The sequence below is a fragment of the Capsella rubella genome, unplaced genomic scaffold (assembly GCF_000375325.1).
Source record: "Capsella rubella cultivar Monte Gargano unplaced genomic scaffold, Caprub1_0 scaffold_4, whole genome shotgun sequence".
NCBI classification, from domain to species: Eukaryota; Viridiplantae; Streptophyta; class Magnoliopsida; order Brassicales; family Brassicaceae; genus Capsella; species Capsella rubella.
The window spans coordinates 4,597,023-4,624,956 of NW_006238920.1; the positions used below are offsets into that span (position 1 = coordinate 4,597,023).

At 35.5% G+C, this 27,934-nt stretch overlaps 4 protein-coding genes and 1 pseudogene across 4 annotated transcripts; 3 read left to right on the top strand and 2 right to left on the bottom strand.

The window, feature by feature from the left end:
- Window positions 1-15,555: 15,555 nt before the first annotated feature.
- LOC111831216 lies at window positions 15,556-16,830 on the top strand. The gene is made up of 2 exons (XM_023785102.1): window positions 15,556-15,637; window positions 15,951-16,830. Exons 1-2 carry the CDS (start codon window positions 15,633-15,635, stop codon window positions 16,402-16,404), a joined length of 459 nt encoding a protein of 152 aa, XP_023640870.1. The 5' UTR covers window positions 15,556-15,632; the 3' UTR covers window positions 16,405-16,830.
- Window positions 16,831-16,884: 54 nt separating this feature from the next.
- Window positions 16,885-18,385, bottom strand: LOC111831051. The gene is made up of 2 exons (XM_023784561.1): window positions 18,381-18,385; window positions 16,885-17,594 (listed from the first exon to the last, which is right to left on the bottom strand). The coding sequence occupies exons 1-2, from the start codon at window positions 18,383-18,385 to the stop codon at window positions 17,003-17,005; spliced, it is 597 nt and encodes a 198-aa protein (XP_023640329.1). The 3' UTR covers window positions 16,885-17,002.
- Window positions 18,386-21,451: 3,066 nt separating this feature from the next.
- Window positions 21,452-23,788, top strand: LOC17888722 (heme oxygenase 1, chloroplastic). Its single transcript, XM_006294697.2, has 3 exons — window positions 21,452-21,990; window positions 23,069-23,292; window positions 23,367-23,788. The coding sequence occupies exons 1-3, from the start codon at window positions 21,567-21,569 to the stop codon at window positions 23,565-23,567; spliced, it is 849 nt and encodes a 282-aa protein (XP_006294759.1). The 5' UTR covers window positions 21,452-21,566; the 3' UTR covers window positions 23,568-23,788.
- Window positions 23,789-23,998: 210 nt separating this feature from the next.
- Window positions 23,999-25,821, bottom strand: LOC17889887. Its single transcript, XM_006294565.2, has 2 exons — window positions 25,034-25,821; window positions 23,999-24,585 (listed from the first exon to the last, which is right to left on the bottom strand). The coding sequence occupies exons 1-2, from the start codon at window positions 25,628-25,630 to the stop codon at window positions 24,226-24,228; spliced, it is 957 nt and encodes a 318-aa protein (XP_006294627.1). The 5' UTR covers window positions 25,631-25,821; the 3' UTR covers window positions 23,999-24,225.
- A 146-nt stretch (window positions 25,822-25,967) lies between these two features.
- Window positions 25,968-27,720, top strand: LOC111830995 (annotated as a pseudogene).
- Window positions 27,721-27,934: the final 214 nt, after the last annotated feature.

A 27,934-nucleotide genomic window follows, 5' to 3' on the forward strand; every position in this document is an offset into this window, starting at 1 on the left:
TTCGTGGGAACTAAGATAGTAATTTCATACCAAATTCTTACTACAAAGTTTCTTAGCATATTATTTTCAAAATTCAACGAAATTTCCTGCGACTACGTTTTTAAAGAAAAACTAAGGTAAATTTCATACCATACTAGGTGTTTTCCCATGTGGGTTGTTACATCTTATTTGTTTGTTTATTATTTTTTGTTTTTTTAATTTGTTGTTGTTTTAAAAAAAAAAAATATATATATAGTTTGTGGCTCCTTTTCTTTTTTAATATTTTTATAATACTTTTGCTTCTATTCCGGTCTTATGTGTTTGCTTTTGTTTTCAAAATTCTGGTTTCGTGTAATTTTTACTTTATTTAGTGATATAGTTGACATGTATCTAGAATCAAAGATTAAGAAGATCAAGCTCAAATAAAAGAATCACTCTCTTTATTTCTTTAGGAAAATCTCTCAAAACCTAAAGCTCTCAATCTCTCAATCTTAATTCTCACAAGTTATGTCACACCTTGACATCTCCTTATATAAGAAAAGTACTAGACTATAACTCCTATTCCTATTAGGAGAAACACACAAAATATATTTAGATAAACTCCTAAATATAAAAGCCTAATCCTAATCTTCTTATGCTTGCTCTCCAAGCTTACTTCAAGCTTAAGTCAACATTCTCCCCTTTAAGCTTGAACTCATCACTCTTCAAATCTTGAACACCAATGAGATCTCTCATCTCCTTGAACTTGATCCTTCCAAGTGCTTTAGTCAGAATGTCAGCCTTTTGATCACTCCCCGGAACATGTTCCACATCAATTTGGCCATTTTCAATACACTCCCTTATAAAGTGATAACGTCGATGAATGTGCTTACTACGACCGTGAAACACTGGATTCTTGGTGAGGGCAATGGCGGAGCGATTGTCTATACATATTGTAACCTTCTCACATACATCTCCCGTGATTTCACTTAGAAGATCTCCGAGCCAAATGGCCTGTTTTGCAGCCTCAGTTCCTCCCATGAATTCCGCTTCACATGAGCTTAATGCGACAGTCTCTTGCTTTTGCGAGCACCATGATATCGGACTATCTTCAAAATAAAACACATGTCCGGCTGTACTCTTACCATCATCCGGATCAACATTATGACTGCTATCACTGTAGCCAATGAGTTTAGGTACACTCGTGCACTTCTTGTAGATTAAACCGAGAGATGCTGTTCCTTTTAGGTATCTAAGACAATGCTTCATTGCAGCTGAATGTGACTCTCTAGGGCTCTACATATATCTACTTAAGACTCCCACAGCATATGACAAATCCGGTCTTCTATGCAACAAGTATCTAAAGCAACCAACATTTTTCCGATAGGCTGTTGCATCGACTTCTCTCTCGTGGTGCGATTTGGACAACTTCAAACCAACTTCCATTGGAGTATGCACCAAGTTACACTCTTTCATACCGGCTTCTTCTAAGATCTTGAGTGCATATCGAGTTTGGTTTAAGGTAATTCCGTCACTGTTTTGCATCACTTCGATTCCTAAGTAATATGATAATACTCCAAGATCACTCATTTCAAAGCTAGATGACATCTCTGTTTTGAACTGATTAATCACATCCAAGCTTGTACCTGTGACCAAGAGATCATCAACAGACACAGCCACAATTAAGAGATGCTCACAAACCTTCTTTTGATAGACAGTAGGCTCCTTGTTACACTTGGTGAATTTGAGTTCTAAAAGAAGCTTGTTAAGCTTGTTATTCCACGCCCTTGGTGCTTGTCGTAAGCCATACAATGCATTGTTAAGCTTATACACCTTATCTTCACTCCCTTTGATCTCAAATCCTTCTGGTTGGTAGACATAAACGTTTTCCTTAAGCTCACCATGAAGAAAAGCTGTCTTCACGTCGAGGTGGTGTATCTGCCATCCATGTGCGGCTGCGAGCTTGATGAGAAGCCTTATTGTTTCGACTCTTGCTACAGGAGGAAACACTTCGTCAAAGTCGACTCCATACTGCTGAACATACCCTTTAGCCACCAATCGAGCCTTGTATTTGTTAATGCTCCCATCCGAATTCCTTTTAAGTTTGAAAACCCATTTCAATCCAATTGGCTTGACTCCTATTGGCATGTCCACAAGATTCCATACTTTAAACTTCTCTATGGAGTTTAATTCTTCTTCACAAGCATGTAGCCACTCCTTAGAATCTCTAGCTTCTGCAAAATTCCTTGGCTCATCATTGAGAGTAAACAACATCAATTCTCCTTCTTTCTCAGCAAGTAATGCATAATCTTTGAGATATGTTGGCATTCTTCTCTCCCTTTGCGATCTTCTTAGCACTGGTTAGAGTATGTTACTTGTATCCGCAACTTCTTCTTTACGATCCTCATCCTCGATATCATGATCCTCTTCTTCTAGACGTTCTTCTGTTTCTTCTCTTGCTTCAATTTGATCACTAGTACTACTTCTTTCTCCAAAGTCTCGAAGACCATGATTTCCTGTTTTAGTAAGAGTAACCGTAAAGCTTCCATTACCATCTCTACTCGCATCACTATGGTTCCATTCCCAGCCTTTTGACTCATCAAACACCACATCACGACTAACCACAATTCTTCTTGCTTTAGGATCAAGCAAGCGATATGCCTTTGATTCCGGCTCGGTCCCTAGATGTATGAGAATACGCGTTCGGTCCTCCAATTTCTTCAAGTGTGGCTTATAAACCTTCGCATATGCGATGCACCCGAAGATTCGTACATGCTCAACATCGGGTTTCTTGGATCGAAAGCATTCGTATGGGGTTTGTTCCTTAAGTCTCGTGTCAATACCCGATTCAATAGGTAAGTCGTGTGTCGAATGGCTTCTCCCCAAAGGTAGTTTGGCATATGCATATGTTTAAGCATGCTTCTTGTCATCTCCATCATTGTTCTGTTTCTTCTCTCTACTACTCCGTTTTGCTGTGGGGTATAAGGAGCAGTCAGATGACGTTTGATGCCATGCTCTTCACAATATGCATTAAATTCAAGTGACACAAACTCCCCTCCTCGATCCGTTCTAAAGGTCTGTATCTTCTCTCCACACTCTTTTTCCACCATGATCTTAAAGTTCTTGAACTTTGAAAAAGCTTCTCCTTTTTCTTTTAGTAGGATGGTCCACATATAGCGGGAGTGATCATCAATATACCTATTTCCAGCACTTGTACCTATTTCCAGCACTTGTACTTGGTGATATTGGACCACATAGATCACCATGGATAAGTTCAAGAAGTTTCGTCGCTCTATAGGTGGTTGCTTGTGGGAAGACTTGTCGAGTTTATTTCCCAAGAAGACATGAACTACACACTTCTTTATCAATGGCAATGTTTGGAACTCCTAGGACCAACTCCTTGTCTAGCATTGCCTTTAAAGTGGTGAGATTCACATGACGCATACGAGCGTGCCATCTACTAGTCTCAGTCATGCTTGTTAGATATAAACACGCATTGTCTCGCAACATCATCCGGACTTTATACAAACGGTTCTTGGATCTCTTTGCTTTCACAAGAAGTTTTCCCTCACGATCAAGCATAGTTAGGTATTCTCCTATGAGTTGTATGTTGCACCCGGATTCCGTAGCTTGTCCAAGACTAACAATATTGCTTTTGAGATCGGCTATAAAGTATACATCTGTCAATGTTCTTGAGGTTCCATGTAGATCGACAAAAGTGATTGTCCCTTTGCCTTTGATGTCGATTCTTGAATCGTCTCCAAACCTCACTTTTCCAGTGATTGAGCCATCTAGTGTATCAAAATACCGTCGATCTCCAGTCATATGGTTACTTGCCCCGTTGTCAAGATACCACACGTTTTCTTCATCCAAACTTGTTTCAAACTTGCTAGGCACGCAATGTTTTTCATTCAAGTAAACTGCAACATGAGTTCATCAGCTACTTGTGTGTCTTTAGGGTCCACCTTCTCGCTATCTTGAGTTTCCTGCAGTTTAAGTAGACGATCGGGACACGAGGATGCATAGTGCCCAAGTTTATCGCACCGAAAACAAGTTATTTGCGACAGATCTCTTCCACCATTCCGTCCACGACCTCGACCTTTGGATGCACTACGGCCTCCTCGTCCACGTCCTCTTGTATCTCCGCTTCCATCTAGTTAATAGTATGTGTTATCCGATTTTGAATACATAAGCTTGCTCTGTTCGTCTTGGTCAATGTCTTCATCTTTCACTCTTTCTTCATAGACCTTAAGACGACCAACAATCTCCTCAAAGCTAGTCTTATTCAAGTCGAGAACTTGTTCAAGAGAGGCAACAATGTGAATATACTTCCTGCAAGGGATACTCTTTAGAAATTTCTTCACAATTTTCGGCTCTTCAATGATTTCTACCAGGGCCGATGATTTTGAAGCAATCTTGGCAATTTTGTCACTAAAATCATCGATGCTCTCTGTCTCCTTCATTGTGAGCTGATCGAACTCAGCCAGAAGAGTCTGTAAACGTGCCTCTCTGACTCTCTCTGCTCCAACATACTTTGTTTGGATTGATTCCCAGACTTGCTTCGTCGATGTAAGTCCACCAAATTGAAGAACAAGCGACTCAAGTATAGATTGGAATAGCAAAGCTATTGCCATATCGTTTTTCTCAACATCTTATGTCACAGTTTCAATTATTTCCCAAGCTTTGTGTACCTTGAGACAAGACTTCATCCGGATGGCCCAAACTGTATAGTTTGCTGAAGAGAGCATGGGACATTGGATGGAAGAAGAGCTTCCGCTTGATTTCACAACAGGGACAATCTCACTCATGGTTTCAAAGTTGTGTTTGTGTTGGTGTTTTGTTTTGTTTGCTCTGATACCAAATCTAGAATCAAAGATTAAGAAGATCAAGCTCAAATAAAAGAATCACTCTCTTTATTTCTTTAGGAAAATCTCTCAAAACCTAAAGTTCTCAATCTCTCAATCTTAATTCTCACAAGTTATGTCACACGTTGACATGTCCTTATATAAGAAAAGAACTAGACTATAACTTCTATTCCTATTAGGAGAAACACACAAAATATTTTTAGATAAACTCCTAAATATTAAAGCCTAATCCTAATCTTTTTATGCTTGCTCTCCAAGCTTACTTCAAGCTTAAGTCAACAATGTAATGTTAAGAATCGTTTTATTTTAATTTATATGAAGTTGACTTTTATCATTTTTTGTGGTATACATTATACGGCAGACGTATTGTCTTAGTATTATTGTTTTATCACTTGGTAATTAATGTGTATTTGTTTGGGTATTTAAGAATTTGATGTTGGGATTAATTACATTAAATTATAGTCATAATCATTTGTGAGTTAATGTGATTTTAATACGTGGGTACAATTTTGTTTGCATTCAATTCAATATTAATTGTAATATATGTTTGGACGTTTCCGTTTAAACATGAATGTAATCAAATATAGCGTGTATAGTTTCACATGTATATATATCATTGCGTTAACATTGTAGATTTCACTTGTCTCAGTAATTTTTTATATTATTTTCCTCTCTTTCTATGTTTTTTTACAACCACTCAATAATGCCTCATGTTTCTGAGTTAAAACTATCTTTTTTGTTGTAAAATAGATAATTACATTTGTGATTATCCATCACATACTTTCCTTCTAAATAACTTGGGCACCAAGTAGTTTAGTTACTCTTATCCTCTTATCTTTTAACTTCCCTATAAATAGCTTTGTACATGTAAATGAGAAATATAAGTGAATACGAAGAAGAAGCATAAGTTCTCTTCTTCCACATACCTCTCTCGTTCTCCTCCTCCTTTATTTGTATTATTATTACTTTTATTATAATATAATACATACATACACATATATATATAATACAATAATATTATATGATTTGGGTTATATTTCGTAACAGTTTTCATCTATCGGGGAAAAGTATTGTTTTTTGTACAATGATGAAGATGTAGATACTCTCACCATAAGGGATACTAATGATGATTCAATGTTCATTTCTTAGTTGAATCTGAATAAGTTGAATTCAGATTCTAGGCAGTTGACATATGCTCAAATTCATGGTGATTTTACTTGGAATTGTAAAGAGAAACAATTTAAAGAAAAGAAAAGAATGAACCAAATAGGGAAGCTTAATTATGTTCCTCCGATAATGGGAGAGTTATAATATTTGAGAATTCTTTTATCTATTGTAAGAGGTCCTACAAGCTATGATGATAATCGAACTTATGAAGGTGTTATTTACCAAACATTCAAAGAAGCATGTTTGGCACGTGGTGTACTGGAAGAATGATTAGTCATATATTTAAAATAAGAATAGCCTATAAAATTTTAATATGCGCTGGTTGTTCTATAATAATGTAAGTTAATTTATTTGATGATTATATTTTTGAAAATAACAGAATAGATAATTCAATATCAATAACATTTTTTTAGAATTTTATTTATTCAAATCATAAAATAGAATCAGACATCCATATTTTTTGAATTTATTCGCTTATTTAATGTTCAGTTTTGATAGTAATTTTCTTTAGTAGTTTTGAGCATTTTAGGTAAAACAATAAATTTACTATAATGTTCAAAAACTTTTATTTAAGTTTTTTCATATATTAAAAAATAACCTAAACATATTTTGTAATTTAAAACTAAATTATTTTGAAAGTAACAAATTATATATATATATATATATATATATATATATATTTCCTATAACATCATATGAAATGAAATCAAATTTTTTTTTTAAATTTCCTAAAGAATGATTTTTCTTTTCTAATCTCTTTTTTATATTCCTCTTAATTTAAGTTATGTTTCTAAGTTGATTATAATTGTTTCAACTTTGTAGTACAAGATAGATAGAAATTAAATATCAAATTTTTTTTATATAGAAAATCAAGTAAAATTTGAAGTTAATAAAGATAGTAAAGATCTTTATATATTATTATATGTTGCATCCCAAACTAATTATAATGATTGTGGTTGTAAAAAAAACTATTATATTTTTTAGGAGGTAAGATAGAGTTAAGAACAATTGATTTGATAATTATATAACAAAAATGTTCGTTTGCTAAAAACAATACATACTTTTTAAAATAAAATATAAACATGTATGTGTATATGTAAATAATAAACATACATCTAAAGTAAAAATTGAAGATGGATTCTTTAGCCTGATTTTCTTATTGTGCGATGGTAAGAACAATAATTTTGAATCTCCATCGACAAAATAATTTTAAATATACTCTTATTTTACATATGTATTATATACATTCAAAAATATAATAAAACAATGGATAAAGGAAGAAGTACATTACAAAACAAAGAAGAAATAAAATTGGAAAAAATGAACTATAGTTAAACCAAAATCAATCTCTTACAATGATATCTTAATTGAGTCTTCAACCCATGCAAGAAGCCAAAAACGTTAAAGAAAAATACAAAGTAAATAATTAGTATATGAAATATGGTCGAGAAGGATTGAGAATATCCCACTGATAAAATAATTTTCTTATAGCCATAAAATATATTATTATACATATGTATTATATATTTAAAAATATAAGAAAACAATGAAGAAATGAAGAATAAAAACAAAGAAGAAGTAAAATTGAAAACAAAAGTTTCAAAAAAGAATAAATCCAACTCTTACAATGATATCTTAATTGAGTTTTCACCCCATACAAGAACATTTAAAAAAAAAAAATTATAAGATATGAGATATGAGAGATGGTGGAGAAGGATTGAGAATGGTTATTTATAGAATAAAAATTGATGTAAGTTACATTTCTAAAATAATAAAATTAGAGGAGTCATAATCATGTTTTATAGTGTGTCAAATTGAAATTGAATGGAGAAAACCAATAGTCAAGTCAAATTTTATATCATTTTCAGTTATATCTTAGTATTAAAAGGTGGATTTAAAGTATAAGTTTTTTTTTTGGTAGGAGGAGGGAGGCTAGCCTCCCTCAAATTTTATTAACGAAAAAATAAAAATTACAACCGGACTTGCCGAGGAAACGTCATTCCCCCAACATCCTCCAAAAAAATATCCTTAACAGAATCCGGAACCAACTCAAACGGATGAAATCCTAACGGTAAAGAAAATGCATAGTTCGCTAATCCATCGGTTAGACGATTAGCTTCCCTATACACGTGCGAAACACGGACTATCCAGTCCCTTGATATAAAGCCATGGCACAGGCGTACCAGGAACGACAGCGGATGAGCCTCACTAATCCCTGTCTTGAGAAATCCCACAACAATCTCCGAATCCACCTCAATCTCCACTCTTCTCACTCGGCGTTCCCAAGCAACATACAAACCATAATAAACACCCCATAACTCTGCCAACGGAGCCGAGCAAATACCAATATTTAGCGCAAATCCCCCACACCATTGACCTTCCTCGTCACGCATGGCACCCCCAGCTGTTGCCAAGCCCGGATTACCTCTCGAAGCACCATCTGTATTCAGCCGCATCCAACCACTCGCAGGCTTCGTCCAAGAGATCATCTGCTCCACTCTCACAACCCTAGTACACGTTTGAGTCAATAACCTCTCATTAGCTCGAGCCACCTCAGCCGCCAAGTCCTTAAGAAATTGAACCCGATCTCGGCATTTTTGGTTCGACCCAAATACATTGCCACATCTCTACTTCCACCCCCACCAAACCGATATTGCAAACAAGGTGGACCAAGCACTTTCTCCTACCCGCGTTTGCTCGCCCAAGTTTGTGTATAACCACTCGAGAAGCGTTTGCTGAAAAAACTCTCGTCTCTGACTTGGTCGTAATAGCCGATTCCAAACTCCTCTCATCGCTGGGCAATCCCTTAGAATGTGAAGAATAGACTCTTCCCCCCCCCCCTTTACACACTTGACAAAGTCCTGAAACACACAAATGGCGCCGCATCCTCTCCACATTTGTCATCAATACTCGATTCATGCTCAGCCAAAGGAAGACCCGAAATCTCTCCGGTGCTAACACTTTCCAAACACGCGAGAAAAGATTACTGAGGTCCTGTCTCACACTCGTATCCCGCGTCAATAAGTCGTACGCAGAACTAACCGTAAACCTCCCATCCTGAGTACCTCCCCATGATAAACGATCTCGTGCACCTGTGACCCGATCTACAACCATTGATCTCAACTGCAAAGTGCACTCTTGTGACACATAAGGTTCTATTTGCTGCAAAGACCAGCCGCCTCCCTCCTGCCATAAATCGCGAATGTGAACCAATTCATACCCTGCAGGTAAGTCCACAATACTTCTCTCTACAAGAGGTGGATTTAAAGTATAAGTTAATGGATATAATTAAATGTGTTACATTTTTGGTTTAATTAAAAATAAATATTATGTTTTAAAAAATTAAATACCAAGTGGACCAATAAGGAGAGAGTGAAACCTTACTTTTATATATATGATTCCTTCTATGTTTAAACCTTTCATTTCCCTTTTGTTTGCTCAAAGATTTCGACTACGTCTGGAGGAGGAGCTAGATCGAAAAGACCACAAAATTAGATCCAGATTTCGAGCTCTTTTTTGTGTTTTACAATTTCCTTTTATCTGTTTGTTGAATTATTTTTAAAACCGTTAATTATGTTTATTTTAGTCTTTGCACGTTTTTGCTGGCATAGGGATGTATAACTGGCATGACATATTGTTTTCCCAAATTTATGGTATTTTGGATCGTTACCCGTCCTGGAGTGTAATTCATTATTGAGTTTGAGGATTTTTCCACTTAGATAACAAAAAACAATGACACAAATGTATTGAACATTTAAGTACAATAAATTCCTTAAACTTTAAACGTATATTGAATTATACCTTCATGATTAATGTTTTTTCAATCCTTAATTTGAACATTTAAGGATCTTTATACAATACTCTCTAGTTTTTAGCTCACTGATTATATAATCCGTATGCATTAGCTCCTAATTACCAATATACGGAGGGCGGGTGCATCAAAGCTTCTTATGGGAATCAAGGTGGCAAGGATGTGCCCTTCGATAAAGCATCTATTATATGCTGATGATAATTTTCCTTTGTCAAGCTAAAAAGGAATAATGTGAGGTTATTTTACGAATTATGAAATAGTATGAAAAGGTCTCTGGCCAACAAAAAAAAATTTATGAAGTCTTTAATACAATTTGGTCATAATGTCGAGAATTCCCTACGAATGAAAATGATGTCAGTCCTAGGCATTACAAATCTGGAAGGTATGGGATCATATCTAGCTTTACCGGAGAGTTTGGGGGGTGGGGTCAAAAACTAGGGTATTCTCATTTGTTCGAGATAGACTCCATACTAGGAGAAATGCTCGGTCGGCAAAATTATTGTCGAAAGGTGGGAAAGCGGTAATGATAAAATCAGTTTCGTCAGCATTGTCCACCCCTATAATGTCTTGCATTCAGCTACCAAAGATAGTGACTTCTAAACTTACAAGTGCGGTTGCAAAGTATTGGTGGACTTTAATTGGTGAGACATGAGGGATGCATTGGTTGGCTAAGGAGAAGGTTTGCATTAGCAAATCCCAGGGGAGTATGGGATTTTGAAATGTTAAGGAATATAACATGGCATTATTGGCTAAACAACTTTGGCGTTTGATTGCAGACCCAAACTCCTTGTTTGCCAATGTGTTTTTAATGGAATTTACTATAGAAACTCAATTCCAATGGAAACGATTAAATCATATTCCTCATCTTATGTCTGGCGTAGTATTGTCTCTACTAGACCTCTGGTTACCAAAAGACTTATTAAATTAAAGAGTTGGTTCTGGTGAATCTATCTCAGTATGGAAGGATCATTGGATACCAGCTCAATTCCCGAGGCAGATTTATGAAATGGTTCACTTGATGAATCAACTTTTAAATTTAACAATTAATTAGTTGATGGATTCTTCGACAAACTCATGGAACATGAAACTCCTTTAAGAACTCATTGTTCAAGAGGATGTCTCATTGATAAGTTTATTCTGCTGAGGGTTCCTAAAGGACATGATTCTATGTTTTGGCATTTTACAAAATCAAACAAGTACACGGTTAAATCAAGATACCTTGCATCACGTGGGGTGAATCACAACAGTATGCATGCTCGGTCATCTAGGCCGAATATACAACCATTGCAAGCTTTTGTTTGGATGGTCAAATGCCCTCCTAAGTTAGGACATTTTATGTGATAGGTGCTCACTGAGTGCATGTTGGTTACAAAATTTTGTTCACTAGTGGTTTAAATTGTGATTTATAATATAATAGATGTGGCAATTTGAAATCCATTAATCATGGTTTATTTCAATGTTCACCGGCAATTCAGACTTGGGCCTTATCTCAAGTTCCTACGGCGTTAGGATGTTTCTATCATATTCGATTCATGCAAATATGGATTATCTAGTCTAGCGAACACCTCTAGGTTCAAACATTTTAATGTATCCATAAATATTATGGTTTATATGGAAAGCTAGGAATGAAAAAGTTTTTGACAATGTTGATAAGGACCAAAAAGAGGTGTTGTGGTTGGCTGAAAATTAAATGTGGCACAATCATGGACGATCCGACAATCATAGGGTCTTATCAAAGACGAAAATAATGCGCTACGAGGTATTATTCAACTATTGGAGGCTTATGTGAAATCATTTTCAGGATCCACATGCTTTTTTTATGGCTCATGGAAGGAAGGCGACAAATATTTTAGATGGTATTGTACTACGCCAAATGGACGATCAACAATGGCTGCACCAATTTAAGGAGAAGTCTCTCGTCATTGCATACGGAGAGGTAAAATCCATGCTCAAAGCATCTAGTAGAGAGGTGACTTTCATCACAGACAGTTAAGATTTTGTGGAGATAGTGTCTTCCCCAGAAGAATGACCAGCATTTGACACGTACTTAGAAGAAATTCAAGCAGATAAGGGAGTTTTTTCTTCTTTTAAGTTAGTTAAAATCTCTCGTTGTTCTAATATTAAAGCGGATTCGTTGACAAGCAAAGTGCGTTATGAATTGCTACTAAGTCTTTCTGTAAATAATATTCAATGTTCTTGGGTCGTTTGAGTCTTTAAATTAAAATGATGATGACAAAACAAAGTTAAAAAAAAAAATCAATTTTGAAACTTTTAATAATGGCAAAACGTAAATATTTTCCTAGAGGATCCTATCACGAGTTTTAGTTACCAACTCTTAACTAAATACTTGAGGAATGAAATTGGATCCCAAAGTCTTGCTTTGTGGTTGCTTTGATGTAAATATTAATCATGTTATATTCACTTGCCTTTTTGTAATCATGTATAGGAGATTATCTAATGTATCGTTAACATCTTTACAGTCATCATCGCATGATTGTGAATAAAATATATCAAACATTCTTGATTTCCAGAATATTCAAGGGATTTCTTTGAAAGAAATTTTCTCCCTTGTTGTGTGTGACGGCGTCTTTGTAAAGACAACTTGGTCTTTAACCAAATACGAATTAGTCTTACGAGCATAGTTATCAAAGATTAAGTCGAAGCCAGAGACTGGACAGCTACAATTGTTTCTGACCAAGGGAGGAGTTCTGAGCCTGCAACAACTATACCTTCGGTTATACAATAGACCAATTAATATTCTTATTTTACGAGATGCAATTTTGATGTTTGGTACGAACCATAAACATAGTCATTGGATGATGGATTGTACGCGATCTTAATGGGTTATCTAAATGTTGTGGAGAATCATCTCTTAATCATGTCAATTCATCTTTCAAAACGAAGGCTAAATCTTTACCAGATTCAATAAAATAAAGAGAAATATGGCTTAAGAGTTTGAAAGTAATTTACTTTGAAGAAAATATTGAGGCACTTAGAGCAGCTCCAGTAGACAGTTTTTGTAAGTTGCTTATGTGATAAGTGAACCACAAACGTTGCTTATGTCGGCGATGGAAGAATCGCATAAGCAACGCAACATGGCTAATTTTTGGTTTGTTGATGAGTAAATATAAAAAAAATTGATTTTTTTCCTTTTTCTTTCTTTTTGGCTGATGAATCTTTCTCTTCTCTCCCGACAAGAAACAGCGAAAACATGTGTGATTCACTCCGATTTCGGCGAAAACACGACAGCGACGTGTCGGAGAGCGATAACGACGATATGAATCGGTTGATTTGTGTTCTGTACACTTTGAATCGGTTGATTTGTGTTCAGATTTTGTTCGAAACGAAACATGATCGATGATGGTTCCTTGATGGCCTTAAGGTGACGGCGAGGTCCACCGGCGAGTGAATCAGCCACAAAAGGTTCGTCTTCTCATGTCTGCTATTCTGCATGTTCTTGTAATTTATCTCGGTGTTCCCAGCATGAATCCGAAGTTAGTGAGGCAAAGACATATATGGATTATTGTTCGTTTGGTCAGCTGAATAAGTCATATGATTTGAATTAGTGTTTAGTTTATCTTGTTGCAGAGTCAAATAAGGCCACGTCTTTAAGAGAAGTTGAGCCACGTGAGTAGTGAGTTTCTTTCCGTTTAATTAGCATTTCTTGTTATCATTGTAAGGCTACTAATATTTTTCATTGAATGAAGTATCTCTTTCAGCTTATTTGTGTGTGATATCAAAGTACTTTTCACCGGGATCATGTAACATTTGTACTCTCCCATCATTTAGAGATACTAGGTTGATGCTAAGTCTTGACTCTCTCTCTCTTTCTCTCTCTCTTGGACAGGCTACATCACTCTGCTACCATTCACGTTTCTCCTCGTGTTCTTGGTTCATTGGTAACAAACTTATATATGTTCTTTGGTCTCTTTCTTGTAGACTGTTTAAATCTGTGTGTAATCAAGAAGTCAATCTCTGAGATTAATTTTGTCAATCTCCAATAAAGACATGGGAGAAACGTTAAGTATTGTTCCTACTAGTGCAATTAGGTATAAATCTCTGTTTAGTGTTTGTAATTCACTGCATAACAGACAAGTTATTCATTTGAAATAGTTGGGTAACATTAGTTCTTGATATTTCAGTGGGGAAGGGGTTCCAGATCTCTTGATGTGGTTGGTTCAATGGGTTCAGAAAACAATGGTTGAGAAACTTACATATGTAGACGAAGTAGAGGTCTTTCTCCTTTCTAATTTAGGTAACACTTGTTTCTGCAATACTTCATCATTAGGATTCTGATCCTTTCTTGAAATTGTTCAACAGTGTACTGTCCTTGAGGTCAAAGTTATGGAAGGCCATGGAACAACGATGTTTTGTTGATAAATGGTGAACTCCATGAAGGTGATCAAATCATCGTTTGTGGCTACAAGCAAGTAAATACTTATGTTCCAAACCTAAACAAGTAATACTTATGGTATATATAGAACTTAGAAAATATGTGATATCTTCCTCGTATTTCAAGGACCTATTGTCACAATGATTAGAGCATTACTGACTCCTGATCCAATGAAGGAGTTACGGGTGAACGTATTCTTGATTTCCACTTCATGTGTCTTGTTTATGTGGTTCCTCCAGAAATATGGTCATGCATATAGCTTTCTATGTTCCTTTTCTATAAACAATGAGAATTACTCTATTGCAATTTTATGTCCTTTTTTCTCAATTTTGTATCATTTTTCTAATTTATGAATTATGTAAAATATTTTCCTTCCTTTTTAATGTAATATATGTAATAAATTTTGTCATTTTCGATTATTTACTTATTTATTTATATTTGATATAAATATAATATATTAATACCTTGATAAGGTTTCTCTAGTGGAAGGTTAATTATGTTTAAAGTTGTTAATATGTTGATTTGATTAATTTAATGACATTATATTATTAATTAAATTTTAAGTACTTTTGATGGGTTACTTGAGTGGAGATGGTCTTATACACATCATTCACAGTCGTACTCATGACAAGTCTATTGTAGATTTTTAGTTCAAGTTATTTTCCATTGGCAAGTCAGTTTTAGGAAGTAGTGTTTGTTCACACCAAAGGAATGTGTAACAAATAACGGGAAAACGGCATATTCCCCCATAAACTTGGTTGCTTTATCGTATTCATACACAAAATTTTGAGTCGTTCTTATAACTATACGAACTTAACTAAAATTTGAATTTCTAACACAAACAAGTCAAAACCGGCCAAAACATCAAATCGATAAACGACGTTACTACTCCGTTAATAAATGCTAACTAGGATGTCGTATTTACTGTTTAAAATGCCACGTTATATCACTGAACGACGTCGTGTTAGTCATTTAGAAAAAACAATAGATTTCAAGTTTCTTCCTTTTTGACAATTTTCATTTTTCGATTGGGAAAAAAGTTTTTTTAATTCGCCAATCTATTTTTATTTTGGCCGTTTAATACCTGTAGTTTTTGAATTGGATTAAAAATACTTGTGTTATTTAATTTTGTTCAGAAAATTGTTCGTTTATTATAACGTTGGTCGAATCGTACCCAAGAGTTAACTGCCGTTTACGGCGTTAACGGAACCGCTAATTGGGGTTAACTCTTAACCTCACGTGGTAATTAGAGTAAACGAAAGACACTGTTGTCCTTTTCACATTTCCCCAAATCAATTTTGACTAAGAACCCTAAATCTCTCTCTTTTCCTCTATTCTTCTTCAGTTTTCTTGGATGATGTTGGGTGTTTGATAGCTTATCGATTGGTTGTTATTGGTGGTTTCTTCGTCGACGGTGACTTCGTTTTGTCTCGGAGAGATGAGGTATGTATTCGGCGATTCAATTTCACCTTTTAGGGTTAGCGATTTTTATTTGAGATGGGGTGAAAATCAATTTTTTGGGGATATCGATATGAGTTTTGTAGTGATTACAGACCTAATCACTTAATTTTCGTCGATTCAATTACTTCTTTTAGGGTTCATGAATTTTCTGGGTTGGGGATGGATTTCGATTTTCTGGGTTGGGGATGGATTTCGATTTTCTAGGTTGGGGATGGATTTCGATTTCTGGGGTGGGCAAAATCAAAAGTCTTTTTACTTGATTACTTGGCTAATAACTTACATCATCAACGTGCAGTGCTTTCGAGTTATTGAAACTCAATATACACTTTGGAGGAGATGTATCATTCAAGGATGAGAAGTTTGCTTACATAAGAGGAACTGAGGAGAAAGATGTGTTGATGGACCCAGATTTGATGACTTGGTCTATCTTTGACGAATTCTGCTCAGAGAAAGGAGTGTATGGTGTAGTTGAGGAAGTATGGTACAAGCTTCCAGAAGAAGACATAGCTCTAGTAAGAGTTATCAAAGAAGACAAAGACAGTGGGATTCGGAAGTTGTATAGTGAAGCTTCAACTGGAGGTGAAGTTGATATATACATTCAACAAGGTGTGTCTGAACCTATACCTTTTCCTCTATCCCAGCCTGGTGAGGAGTGTGTTCTTGAAGAGGAAGATGATCGAGCTGAAGAAGTAGAAGAGGAGGGAGATGTTGATGAGGCTGCGGCTGCTGATTTTGTCCTTCAACTATGATCTCAGTTTCATCAACCAGAGTTATTACAGGATAATGATGATCCATGGAGTATCCACAATGCTCCAAAGAGGTGGAAAACTGCTCAAGCCAATCCACACCACCACCTGCTGCTCAAAGTCAGTCATAGAATCCGCAACATTCAAGTGCACCAGCAGCTAATCCAAGTGGTAAGGGACGTGCACGTGGACGTCCTCCTGGCACTAAAAATGGTTGTGGCAAGGGTCGTGGAAAGGGTTGTGGTAGAGGATCCGCAGCTCCTAAACCGCCAGTGTTTTTTTTTATCTCCTTGGACTGACAAGGTCTTTGACGTTTGGCGACCAGAGAAGAAGTAGGAGTAACATGAGTAATATCTTTTGTGTGCTTAATGACTTTGTAGGATGATTTCTATGTAGGATGCTTGATGCTTTGTTTTGGTAGGATCCATATATTTTTTTGGGTGGAATCCTTGTAATTGCAAACCAATATGCTATTTCGGATGAATGAAGTTTGACAACTTAGGATAAACAAGATTACATTTCACAAAGTTCCCATTTTCACAGCCATACAACATGAACACCAACTAAGTAACCAACTTCTAACAACATAACAATACGTAATTTACTTCTTTCCCATTACAAGTATCATTGCAATAACAACAATGAAACCTCCCCAAGACATCACCACAAACTGCCGAAGCAATTTTTCCCTCTCATTAGCTCTCATAACTTCATTTTCAAGCTTCTTGTTCTCCTCATTAGCTCTCATCACTTCAATTTCAAGCTTCATCTTTTCTTCCTCATGTTTCTTTACTAGGTCAGTGGAGAATGTGGTGGAACCTATCCCAATTTGTTCATTCATGATCTTTAAAGATTCTTTTAGTGCCTTGATCTCATCTCTCGCCTCGAGTAATCTCACCTTCTGCCAACCGTGTGGCTTATCTTCATCTACCCAATTGAGGAAACCATGTACAACACATCTGAAGAATCTTCTACCCAGATTCTTATTTGTCCATGCCTTCACAATACTTGTCGCTCTACCACAATTGCAAAGAGGACCACGGCTCTGTTTTGAATTTGCATCAGATCCGGAACTTGAGCTGAGTATTCTCTCAATGAAAGGAGAAAAGAAGAAAATAGATTTTAGGGTTCTACAATGGAAAAAATCAATCCCCCAGTCGATGTAGAAGAAGAATGGAAAAGGGCAACAATGTCTTTAGTTTACTCTAATTAACCACGTTAGCGGTTCTGTCAACGCCGTAAACGGCAGTTAACTCTTGGGTCCGATTCCACCAACGTTTTAATACACGAACAATTTTACGAACAAATTTAAATAACACAAGTATTTTTAGTCCAATTCAAAAACTGCAGGTATTAAACGGCCAAAATAAAAATAGATGGCGAATTAAAAAGCTTTTTTCCCTTTTTCGATTTGATACAACAGTTTTTATCTTTTGGATCGATATTTAGGTTATATAGGCAGATTCATAATCATGTAAATTTTGGGTCTGATTTTTAATTGATGGATTGATCTGATTCTGGGTATTAATGAAGAGAAAGATAGAAAAGAGAACGCAAGAAGAAAAAAAATGACTTTTGTGATATATTAATTTATTATTTAATTTATACGATGTTAATATGTCTAAATATATCCGAATGCATTTGATAGCAACGAAGTTTCCTCGGCTGAGTTGGCTGGATGTGTAGATGTTTTCATTGTAATTTTTATTTACATAAAGCTTATCCCCTTCGTGGATAATAAAAAATTGTATAATGACCTTTAAAATTTAGATTAACAAATTTTAATTTTTGACAAAAAAAAAACCATTAATAATTTGACAAAAAGGCATCATTTTTTGTGTGAAAGACGTCAATATTGTATATAATCAATTAATTAATATTTTGTTGAAAGATTTAAAGGAAAAAGCCGAAAACTACGCCATCTATTTTTTTATTTGGACGTTTAATACCCCGTTCTTTTTTTATTGGAATAAAAATACCTCATTTATTTAACGTTGGTTTAAAAAATAATTGTTTACATACTCTTTAGTAGATTCCTACCTTACAGATTACAGCCGTTTACCCGGTAACGGAATCATTTAACAGGTTAGACTTTAATTTCACGTGTTTAAATGATATATATTATTTAGTTATAACCACCCATGGTAGAATTGTTGTGGCCTGGTGGTAACATGTTAATTAAGGTGCTTGTAGGTTTTGGGTTTGATTAACATCCAAATTTCTTTTCTTTTTTTTACTCTCTTTTTTCTTCTTCTTCTTCTTCTCTGTTGTCGCCACTAAGAACATATCAGAACTTCTCTCTAATGGCTTTCTCTTAAGGCGGATCTTTCGTACTTTTCTATAACCACATTCTATATATATACTAGCAGTTGACCCGCGCTACGCGCGGGAGGTTTATAATTTTTTTGTTAATTTTTTATTTATATTGTGATCTTTTAATTATTTTAATTGATTTTCAAAACATATTATAGTTATTTTCTCTTGAATTATTATCTTTCAATATTTAAATTTGGATTAAAAGCATTTTCTTTTTGATCATGTTATAAACTAATATTTCACTTTCAGTTTTATTTTTCCCCTTTAAAATTTTATATATACAATTACATTAATGTTGTTTTTATTCTACCATAAATTTAAAATTTACTTACATTCTTAAACTCAGTAACACATTTAAAATTTTAAACTATGATCAATTTAAAATGAAAGTTGAATTATATTATTACTACTAACTAAGAAAAAATGAAAGTATTTCTTATTTAACATTTCATTTATTTACATAATTTATTTTTATTTATATAAATTTTCTATTAATTAAATAAGTAGCATAAATATGCACTAAATGAATGTTTTAAATTTATTTTAATGTAAAAAAATGTGGCTTAGGTGGATGCTTAGGTGGCATCATGAGAAGAGAGAAAAGGCTAACTTTATATATATAGATCATTTAACAACATGGAATTAAAGTTTACTTATGTTAAACAATACCGTCAACCGCGTAAACGGCGGTTAACTGTAAAGTAGGAATCTACTAACGAGTATATAAACGATTTTTTTAGAATAACCTTAAATAAATGAGGTATGTTTATTTCAATAAAAAAGACGGAGTATTAAACGTCCAAATAAAAAATAGTTGGCATATTTTTCGGCTTTTTTCCCAAATATTTAATAAAGAGAAAATTATATCCTATGCCCTATACAATAGTCAAAATTATAAGCATTGCTATTTTATTTAATGTCTTCTCCCGCCTGCCATAAAGGCCAAATAAAAAGACATTTTTACTCTCATCATATTGATTCTTGTGCAGAGTAAAAAGCTGGGTTGGTTTATTTTTTCCTGCGACGTTTAGAATTTTCTTCCCCATATTTGATTTTTCACATTCTGCAGACCCATAATATTTAATAAATAGAAAACGCTAAACTTTTACTCTCCAAGACTAAGGGTAAAATCGTCTAATAACTCCTCAATGTGACATGTTTTGAAAAGTGTTTTTGATAATGACAAGTTAACAATTTTGAGTTTACAAATGGCATAACCCATAATATTCTTTTTAATAAATTGATTTGTTTTACACTTTTAATATTAACTCAATAATAAATTGATTTATTTTCCTTTTTATTAAAAAGCTACTACAAGTTATTACTTTTTAATCACCCGCACCATTATTGTAGGAAAAAAAAAAAAAATCACCCGCACCATTATTTTCACTGAATCAGCTCTCAGGCAGTGAATGGCGACCACTAAAAGGCGTATTTGTAAGTGCGTATTTATAAAACTCATATTATACACCATTCATGATTTCATTTGTTATTAGCGTTTTTCAAGAAAAAATGTAAAGTAACTGTTGCGTTTTTAAAAGCTGGACTAGTAACTCATGGACCGCTTCTTTTAGCTCTTCTACCTATTATCCAGTGGTTTTCGTCAAAAACGCACTGGACAATGATATTTTTTTCTTCTTTTTTTTTTCTTTTTATCAGTATGATGAATAAATAAAGTTAAATCATCAACATGTATTTCAATAAATGAATAGATGCTAAATTATTCTTTAGTTCATGTTTTATAAATGATATACTTTAATAAATGATAAATTTTTGCAAATGTGAAACCAAAAAAATTAAAAAATTTGCAATAACTCATTGAGTAAAATAAAATTCTGCTTTATGTTTTGATTTTTTGTGACTAATAAAAAATAGTAATAATCAACATATATTAACAAGTTACTTATGCTAAATAAGTTCTTTAATTTACAATTTAAATATTCTTATAAATAATTTAAATTTTGAAAAACAAAATATTTTATTATTTCTTCACAAATGATAATATAATTAATTTGAACTTTTAACATTAAATACATGTTCATAAAAAACTAAAACTGTAGTCAACTTTTTGTTCAAAAATATGATTAAATTATATCATATATATTACTTAAAACTTAACAATTTTAAAATGAAATTATAGTTTCAGTTATAACAAATCATTTTAAGAAATATGTATTCTCACTATTTTAATAAAGAAAATTTACATATACTTCAAGCTTAAATTTTGTTTTTAAAAGTTTATAAAGAATAGATGAAAATACTATTTCATTGAGAAAAAATCAAATAATATGAAATCCGCACTTCAAATCATTTTTCACCAATCAAATATTATTTGTACCGCTTATTTTGCATTTACCGCACTTGTCCCGCTAATATATTTGTCCCGCACGTACCGCATTTGAACCGTACCGCACTATCAAATCGCTTATCCCGCACAACCAAATCCGCTGTTACCATTCGGACCCTCAGTGTCGGACTCTCGACCCATACAGAATAAAGGTGACATTGTGACATGTACACGATCAACACAATTGTCGACAAATACATCAACCCGAAATAATAGCTCCGTTGTTAAATAAACAATTCACCTCTCATCGACATCGTTATCTTCGTTTTAGAAACTCGTCAGCCGAGGAAAACAATTATTTATTTTTATTATATCTTTTTTTATTAATAATCTTAAATCACTAAAACAGTGTTCACTATTTTATCATTACCCTAATTTTAAAAATTTCAGTTGGACTTTGTGTATCCTTCTTCTCCATTCCTTCAAGGCAACTAAAACTACATTGCGTGACTTCTTCTGAAACCCATCTCTGTATTTGTGTGTGTTTCTCCGATCAAAAACTATGGCTTATTTAACTTCGATTTCTTCATCGTTATCCATATTCAAAAATCCCCAACTCTCAAGATTCCAATTTGCTTTCTCCCCACCAAACCCACTTGCTCTACGCCCTAGAGTTCAGATTCTGAGTATGCCCATGAACAAGTCACCGTCTTTAGTGGTGGTTGCGGCTACTACGGCGGCTGAGAAGCAGAAGAAGAGGTATCCTGGAGAATCGAAGGGTTTTGTTGAGGAGATGAGGTTTGTGGCTATGAGACTTCATACTAAAGATCAAGCTAAGGAAGGTGAGAAAGAGACTAAATCTATTGAGGAACGTCCTGTGGCTAAATGGGAACCTAGTGTTGAAGGTTACTTGAAGTTTCTTGTGGACAGTAAATTGGTTTATGATACTCTTGAACAGATTATTCAAGATTCCAATTTCCCAACTTGTGAGTTATTTTTCCTCTCCTTCTCCTCTTCTTTGAATGGGTTTGATTTGGTCATCTTTAGAACTTATTTTTAGATGGAAGAGTTGAAGTGATTTGAGTAATAGATTTTTGTATCTGCCCATTTGATAAAGTTGATTCCTTTGCCTCATATCTTATGTTGTTTGTAATTTAATTCATTCTGAGTTTTTGGTTGTCGTGATGGTTTGTATGAATTGAAGTATTCTTAGGATGATACTCTATTTATGGGTCGATGCTGAGTTTCAGAACTGATTTTAGATGGAATGGTTAAACTGATTTGGAGTGTTTGAGATCTTAGTATCTACCCATTTGATCAAGATCGCTCCTTTGCCTGACTTGTAATCTTGTTTTTGGAGTTGATTCTTAGGATTATAGTTCTGTTTGATATGTTTTGCATAGTGGAAAAGTTTTAAGTGATTTGGAGAGTACTTCTATGCGTTGGAGTGTGTTAATCTTACTTATCTACCCATTAGATATAAGATGATTTCCTTGCCTCTTATCTTGTTGTGGAGTTGATTTGTTCAGATTTTTTGGGAACTTAGTTTTGTTTTCTCTTGTATTGAGTTGGTTATATTGATGGTCTGTATGAATGATTTGGAGCATACTTCTATATGTTTGGAGTATTTAGATCTTAGTGTTTACTCATTTGATAAAGATGATTCCTTTGCTCCATTTCTTAATGGATTTAATTCGTTTATAATTTTTGGTCATTTAGTTTTGTACTCTTTGGATTTAGTTGGTTATAGTGGTGCTTTGTATGAATGGCGTATATTTTGATATCTCTTGCATGGTGGTTTAAGGTTGAATATATGTACAACTTGTGAATCTAATCTTTGTGTTGTCTCGTATTCTTGGTCATTATGTGTCCTCACAAACCTTACGTAGAATAAGAGTCTTCAAATAATCTATGAGGGATTATGGTTGTGTTAGCTAGTAGAGACTGAGTTTTCTATGTTTTGGAAACATACACCAGTTTGTGAAATATCTTTACACAGAGGCTGATTTTTTTTTCTAGCATAACCCACTGAGGTTCTAATTCCGCAAAATATATTTTCTGCAGATACTGAATTCAAGAACACAGGACTGGAAAGGTCGGATAAATTAGCCACAGATTTGGAGTGGTTCAAGGAACAAGGTTATGAGATTCCAGAACCAACTGCTCCTGGTAAAACATATTCTCAGTATTTAAAGGATTTAGCAGAGAAGGACCCTCAAGCATTCATTTGTCACTTCTACAACATCTACTTTGCCCATAGCGCTGGTGGACGAATGATTGGCAGAAAGGTAAAAAACTTTGAGCAGTAAAATCACTCGGAAAATTAGCTAAGACTTCTTCTGAAGCTTGCCAAATTTTGCAGGTAGCAGAGAAAATACTCGACAATAAAGAACTCGAGTTCTACAAATGGGATGGCGAACTATCCCAATTGTTGCAGAACGTAAGGGAAAAACTGAACAAGGTGGCCGAGGAGTGGACGAGAGAAGAAAAGAATCATTGTTTGGAAGAGACTGAGAAATCTTTCAAGTATTCTGGTGAGATACTTCGTCTTGTATTGTCATGATTTGGTTCGCATGCAGTCTCTCTAGATCTCTCAATACGTCTTGTGGAAATTAAATTCCTGCACATTGTTTATATTCCTGTATAATATTAATTATCGTCCGCTTGTATTAAACTCTTCTTTGCTTCAAAACTATTACTAAGTTCAAGGTTGACTTAGGTGATGTCTTTTTCAATTATGCTTCTGCCATTTATGGCTTAAATAAAAGTTCAATGATAAGTGTACATCTGATCTAGCCAGAGGACTGATTCTTCTATATCAAAGTGCAACTGCAAAAGTTAGTGAACATCTGATTCTATTGGATAGTTGGTTGCTAAGCTAAAGCAACACTGATGCTAAGGGTAGTTTATGTTTATGGTTGGTCGATTAATGGTGATGGTTCACTTTATCTATATGGAATCTGTCACTAACATAGTGGCAAAGAAGAGTCAATGGATCATCAACAACAGATGTTTACTAGTTAGAGCTGATTGTAGATATGCATCACTGAAATGTACCAAAAGAATTGAGTACATATTACAAGGAGAAACAAACATGACTGACCAAATTTGGCAACTTATAACTAAATGTTTTTTCTCTTCAAATATGAAAAACCTATTGCTCATATGATACTTATATTCCTCAACTCGTATGTCAACTTTTTCGGTAAGTCTGGTGTCATTCACTCCTTCGTGCAATGTGCATCTGTGCCATGCTGGCTACATTTGTTATATCCAACACTTTTAAGGAAATCACGTATCTCTTTGGAGCTACTATTACTTGCCTTGAGCAATCTCTCATCTTCCTCATAGATTAGATAAGGAGCTTCTGCTGGTTTCCTTGAGAGTAGCTTCTTTGCACCCTTTAAGACATGGTATTCCCAACCTTGAACATCGATCTTGAGAAGAAGAACAGGTTGAGAAGGTGTGATGAGTTTGTCAAGAGGTATGGATTTCACTTGGACTGCTATTTCTTTGTTTGACTTGAAAGCAAGTCTTGCTCCCACCTCCGAGACAGCACTGTTGTCAAGCCGTCCCACCAACTGTTAAAACAACAATGGAATCAACATTTAGCAACATCCAATAAACAAGATGAGTGGAACCGTAAAACCAAGTCTTGTTGGTTGTTCGTTAACATTCAGTTTCATCTATAGCCGCCGACCATGTCTATATGCATAAAAGGTACATCTTTGTATAGTTCTTTGACATTTATCTAATACGAAAAATCATTCAACATATTGCTCCCTCTGGATTGCGACATTTATCTAATACTAAAATCATCCGACATATTGCTCCCTCTCGATTGCTGACATTTCATCTTCTTACTTCATTGATTTTTCACCTCTGTATTCGACTAATCTGATTCCCAAGGTAGTCTCTCAAAGGCAGCAATAAGAAACAAGGCAATCCACAATTCTATACTAATCTATCTAAAACAGAAACAATGCTATGTTCTCACTTCACTAATCACAGATTATAGAAATATGATACCTTATGAAACGTAATGTCCCCAGTTCTGTCTGAAGCAGCAGCTTCAAACACTGTAACCAAAGAAGCAACTCTATTGAACCAAATCCCATCACAGATTCTTTGTAAATTCTCAAATACAGGCTCAAAGGCAAGCACTTTAAACCCCATAGCAGCCGCAGCAAAGCTAGCCATACCAACATTAGCTCCAACATCAACAACTAACCCATTTTTACCACTAGCTCTCATACTCTCCAAAACCTCCTGAATCGTAGCTGAGATGTCTGGTTTCCTAAAGGGCTTACCTTTAAGCAACCTAACAATGTTCTTGTGTGGTTTCTCCGGGAGATTACCAAGATCCGCAAGGGAATAGACAAAAGGGTACTTGAGATTCTCAACAACGTTTGCGATTATGGGTTTTGATTGGGGACATTTGAAGCAATCAAAAGGAGGGATTGGGAATGTTGTATCGATTGAGAGATTGGGATTGGTGTATTGGAGAGTGGAGCCGGAGAAGAAGAATAGAGAAGAGAGGAAGATGATGGAGAGGACAAGAAGTGAGATTAGTATCTTTGGTGATAAAAGCTTCTGGGTCTTGTCCCTTTTCCAGGCGTTCGCCATGGAAATGGATCCAGATGTATTGTTCCGAATCTGAGTGAAAATATAGGTAAGGTGTTTTCTTTTTAATTTACAGATCTGAGGAAACAAGAAGGAGAGATCTTTGGGTGGGAAAGCTGGATTCCTCGTATCAAGCCGTTAAAAAAACACAAGGAGAAGCTCCGAGGTTTGCAATTTCCGGTCAAGACACTGGATTACAAGCTCATAGAGACACATCGGCACGTGTCTTTAAGACCATCTCCGCTACAGTATTAAAAATTAAACTTATAATATAATTAAAATTTTGCCCAAAAAAAATAATACAATTAAAATTAAACTAAAATTGTATAAAAAACGACCAGACGAGAAAAGAAAAAAACAATGTTTTGTCTGAGTGCGATTCAAAAGACGATTCTGGAAACTTGGTGGTTTCTTCTTTTTGCCTCTTCTGAGGCGGTTACCAGCGGTTGCGCCGACGTCGTGGGGAGTTCCACTTCTCTGGATCGTGTGGCGAATATCTCCGTGGTGTGTCTTCCCCCACTTCGTGATGCTCCTGCAACGGTTACTGATCGATTGCTCTTTAAAAGCAGATCCCTTGAATTGTTTTTTCGTCAAGTTTTCTCGGTCAATTCTTTTGCAATAATTTTTCCTACTCGTTTCTATTTGACTATTGCAAAAATGGCTGATAATCTCAGGAGAGCGGTTCAAGATATTAATATGGGTGCGGATGATGTTCCTATGGCGATTCCGGCGGATCTGGTAGCCAATGCTGTTGCTGAAAACCGTTTTGTCCTCATGGGCCGACCGGTTTTACCAAGGCGTCAAAATCTTAGAGCAATCATTGCCTCTATGCCGCGTGTTTGGGGCCAATCGGGTCTGGTTCATGGTCGTCTGTTGGGGGGAAACCAGTTTAGTTCATCTTCCCCTCTGAGGAGTCTCTTGAGATGGTGCTCCGTCGTAGTCCCTGGGCTTTTAACGACAGAATGTTGGTCCTTCAGAGATGGTTTCCTTTGGAGAATCCTCCGTTAATCAACTTCATTCCTTTTTGGATCCAAATTCGTGGGATACCTCTCCAATTCCTCAACCGTGAAGTTATATCTCACATTGGTCGCTCGATTGGACCTCTTCTTGATGTTGACTATGATGCTTAGGCAGCGGCTAGAGTGGCGTTTGTCCGTGTCCAGATTCATTGGGATATCCAACTCCCTCTGCGATTCCAAAGACAAATCCAATTTCAAGAAGGAGTCAACACTCTATTGCGTTTTCGTTACGAGCGTCTCCGTGGTTTTTGTGAAGTCTGTGGTATATTGACTCATAATACCGGTGCCTGTGTGCTTCAGAATGGGGTTGAAGATCAAGTTGCTAATGCTGATGATGATGAAGAGATGCCTCCTCTGGAACGTCAAAACCATGGTGTTATCATCCGTGAAATTGATGTTGATCCTCTCCCGGATGTTAATGAAGTTGTGGGCTCTGATGATGATGCGGCTCTTGACGACCTCGATCCTAATCATGATGCTTTGGCTCATATTGAAGATCTTCCTGCTGATCCACTTGAGAATTTTTCGACAAACCCTTTGATTCATCCTAATTTACCTCCTCTTTCTGTTTCCGATGTTGCTGAAATGTTGGTGGCTTCTAATTCAGAGTGTGGTAAACGTAAGCGTGAGTTTCCTTCTGAGTTTGCAGGTGATCAGATGAATGCAAAAGTTCTTATTAGGGAAGGTGGTGATGGTAGTGGTTGCTCGGGTGAGGCTATTCATCCAAATCGACTTGAAAGAGGCGCGGTGGGCCCACAACCACCTCTTCCTCCATGAGGACAGCCGCTTGGAACTGTAGAGGATTAGGCAATGACCTCGCAGTTCGACGTCTGAAGGAGATGAAGAGGATTTTCTCTCCGGACATCATTTGCCTTTGGGACACGAAGCAGCATGATGCAGTTATCAAGGATATTAGTGCTGATCTTGGTTATGTCAATGTTGTAACTGTCCCTCATGTTGGCTTAAGTGGTGGTATTGCTTTGATGTGGAATAGTTGTGTTTATGTTTCAGTTCTTTCCCTTTCCCCAAACCTTGTAGATACGTATGTTGAACTTAATGGATTTGGTTTCTATTTGTCTTCTGTGTATGGCAATCCAAATCCATCTTATCGTCATCTGGTTTGGGAGAGATTAGAAAGACTAGCTGTTACCAGAAATGGTCCTTGGATGGCTATAGGGGATTTTAATGAAATTAAGAGTAACGCAGAAAAGAAAGGAGGTCCTCTACGCCCTGAAAGCTCCTTTACTGGTTTCAGAAATATGCTCCATACTTGTGACTTTAAAGATCT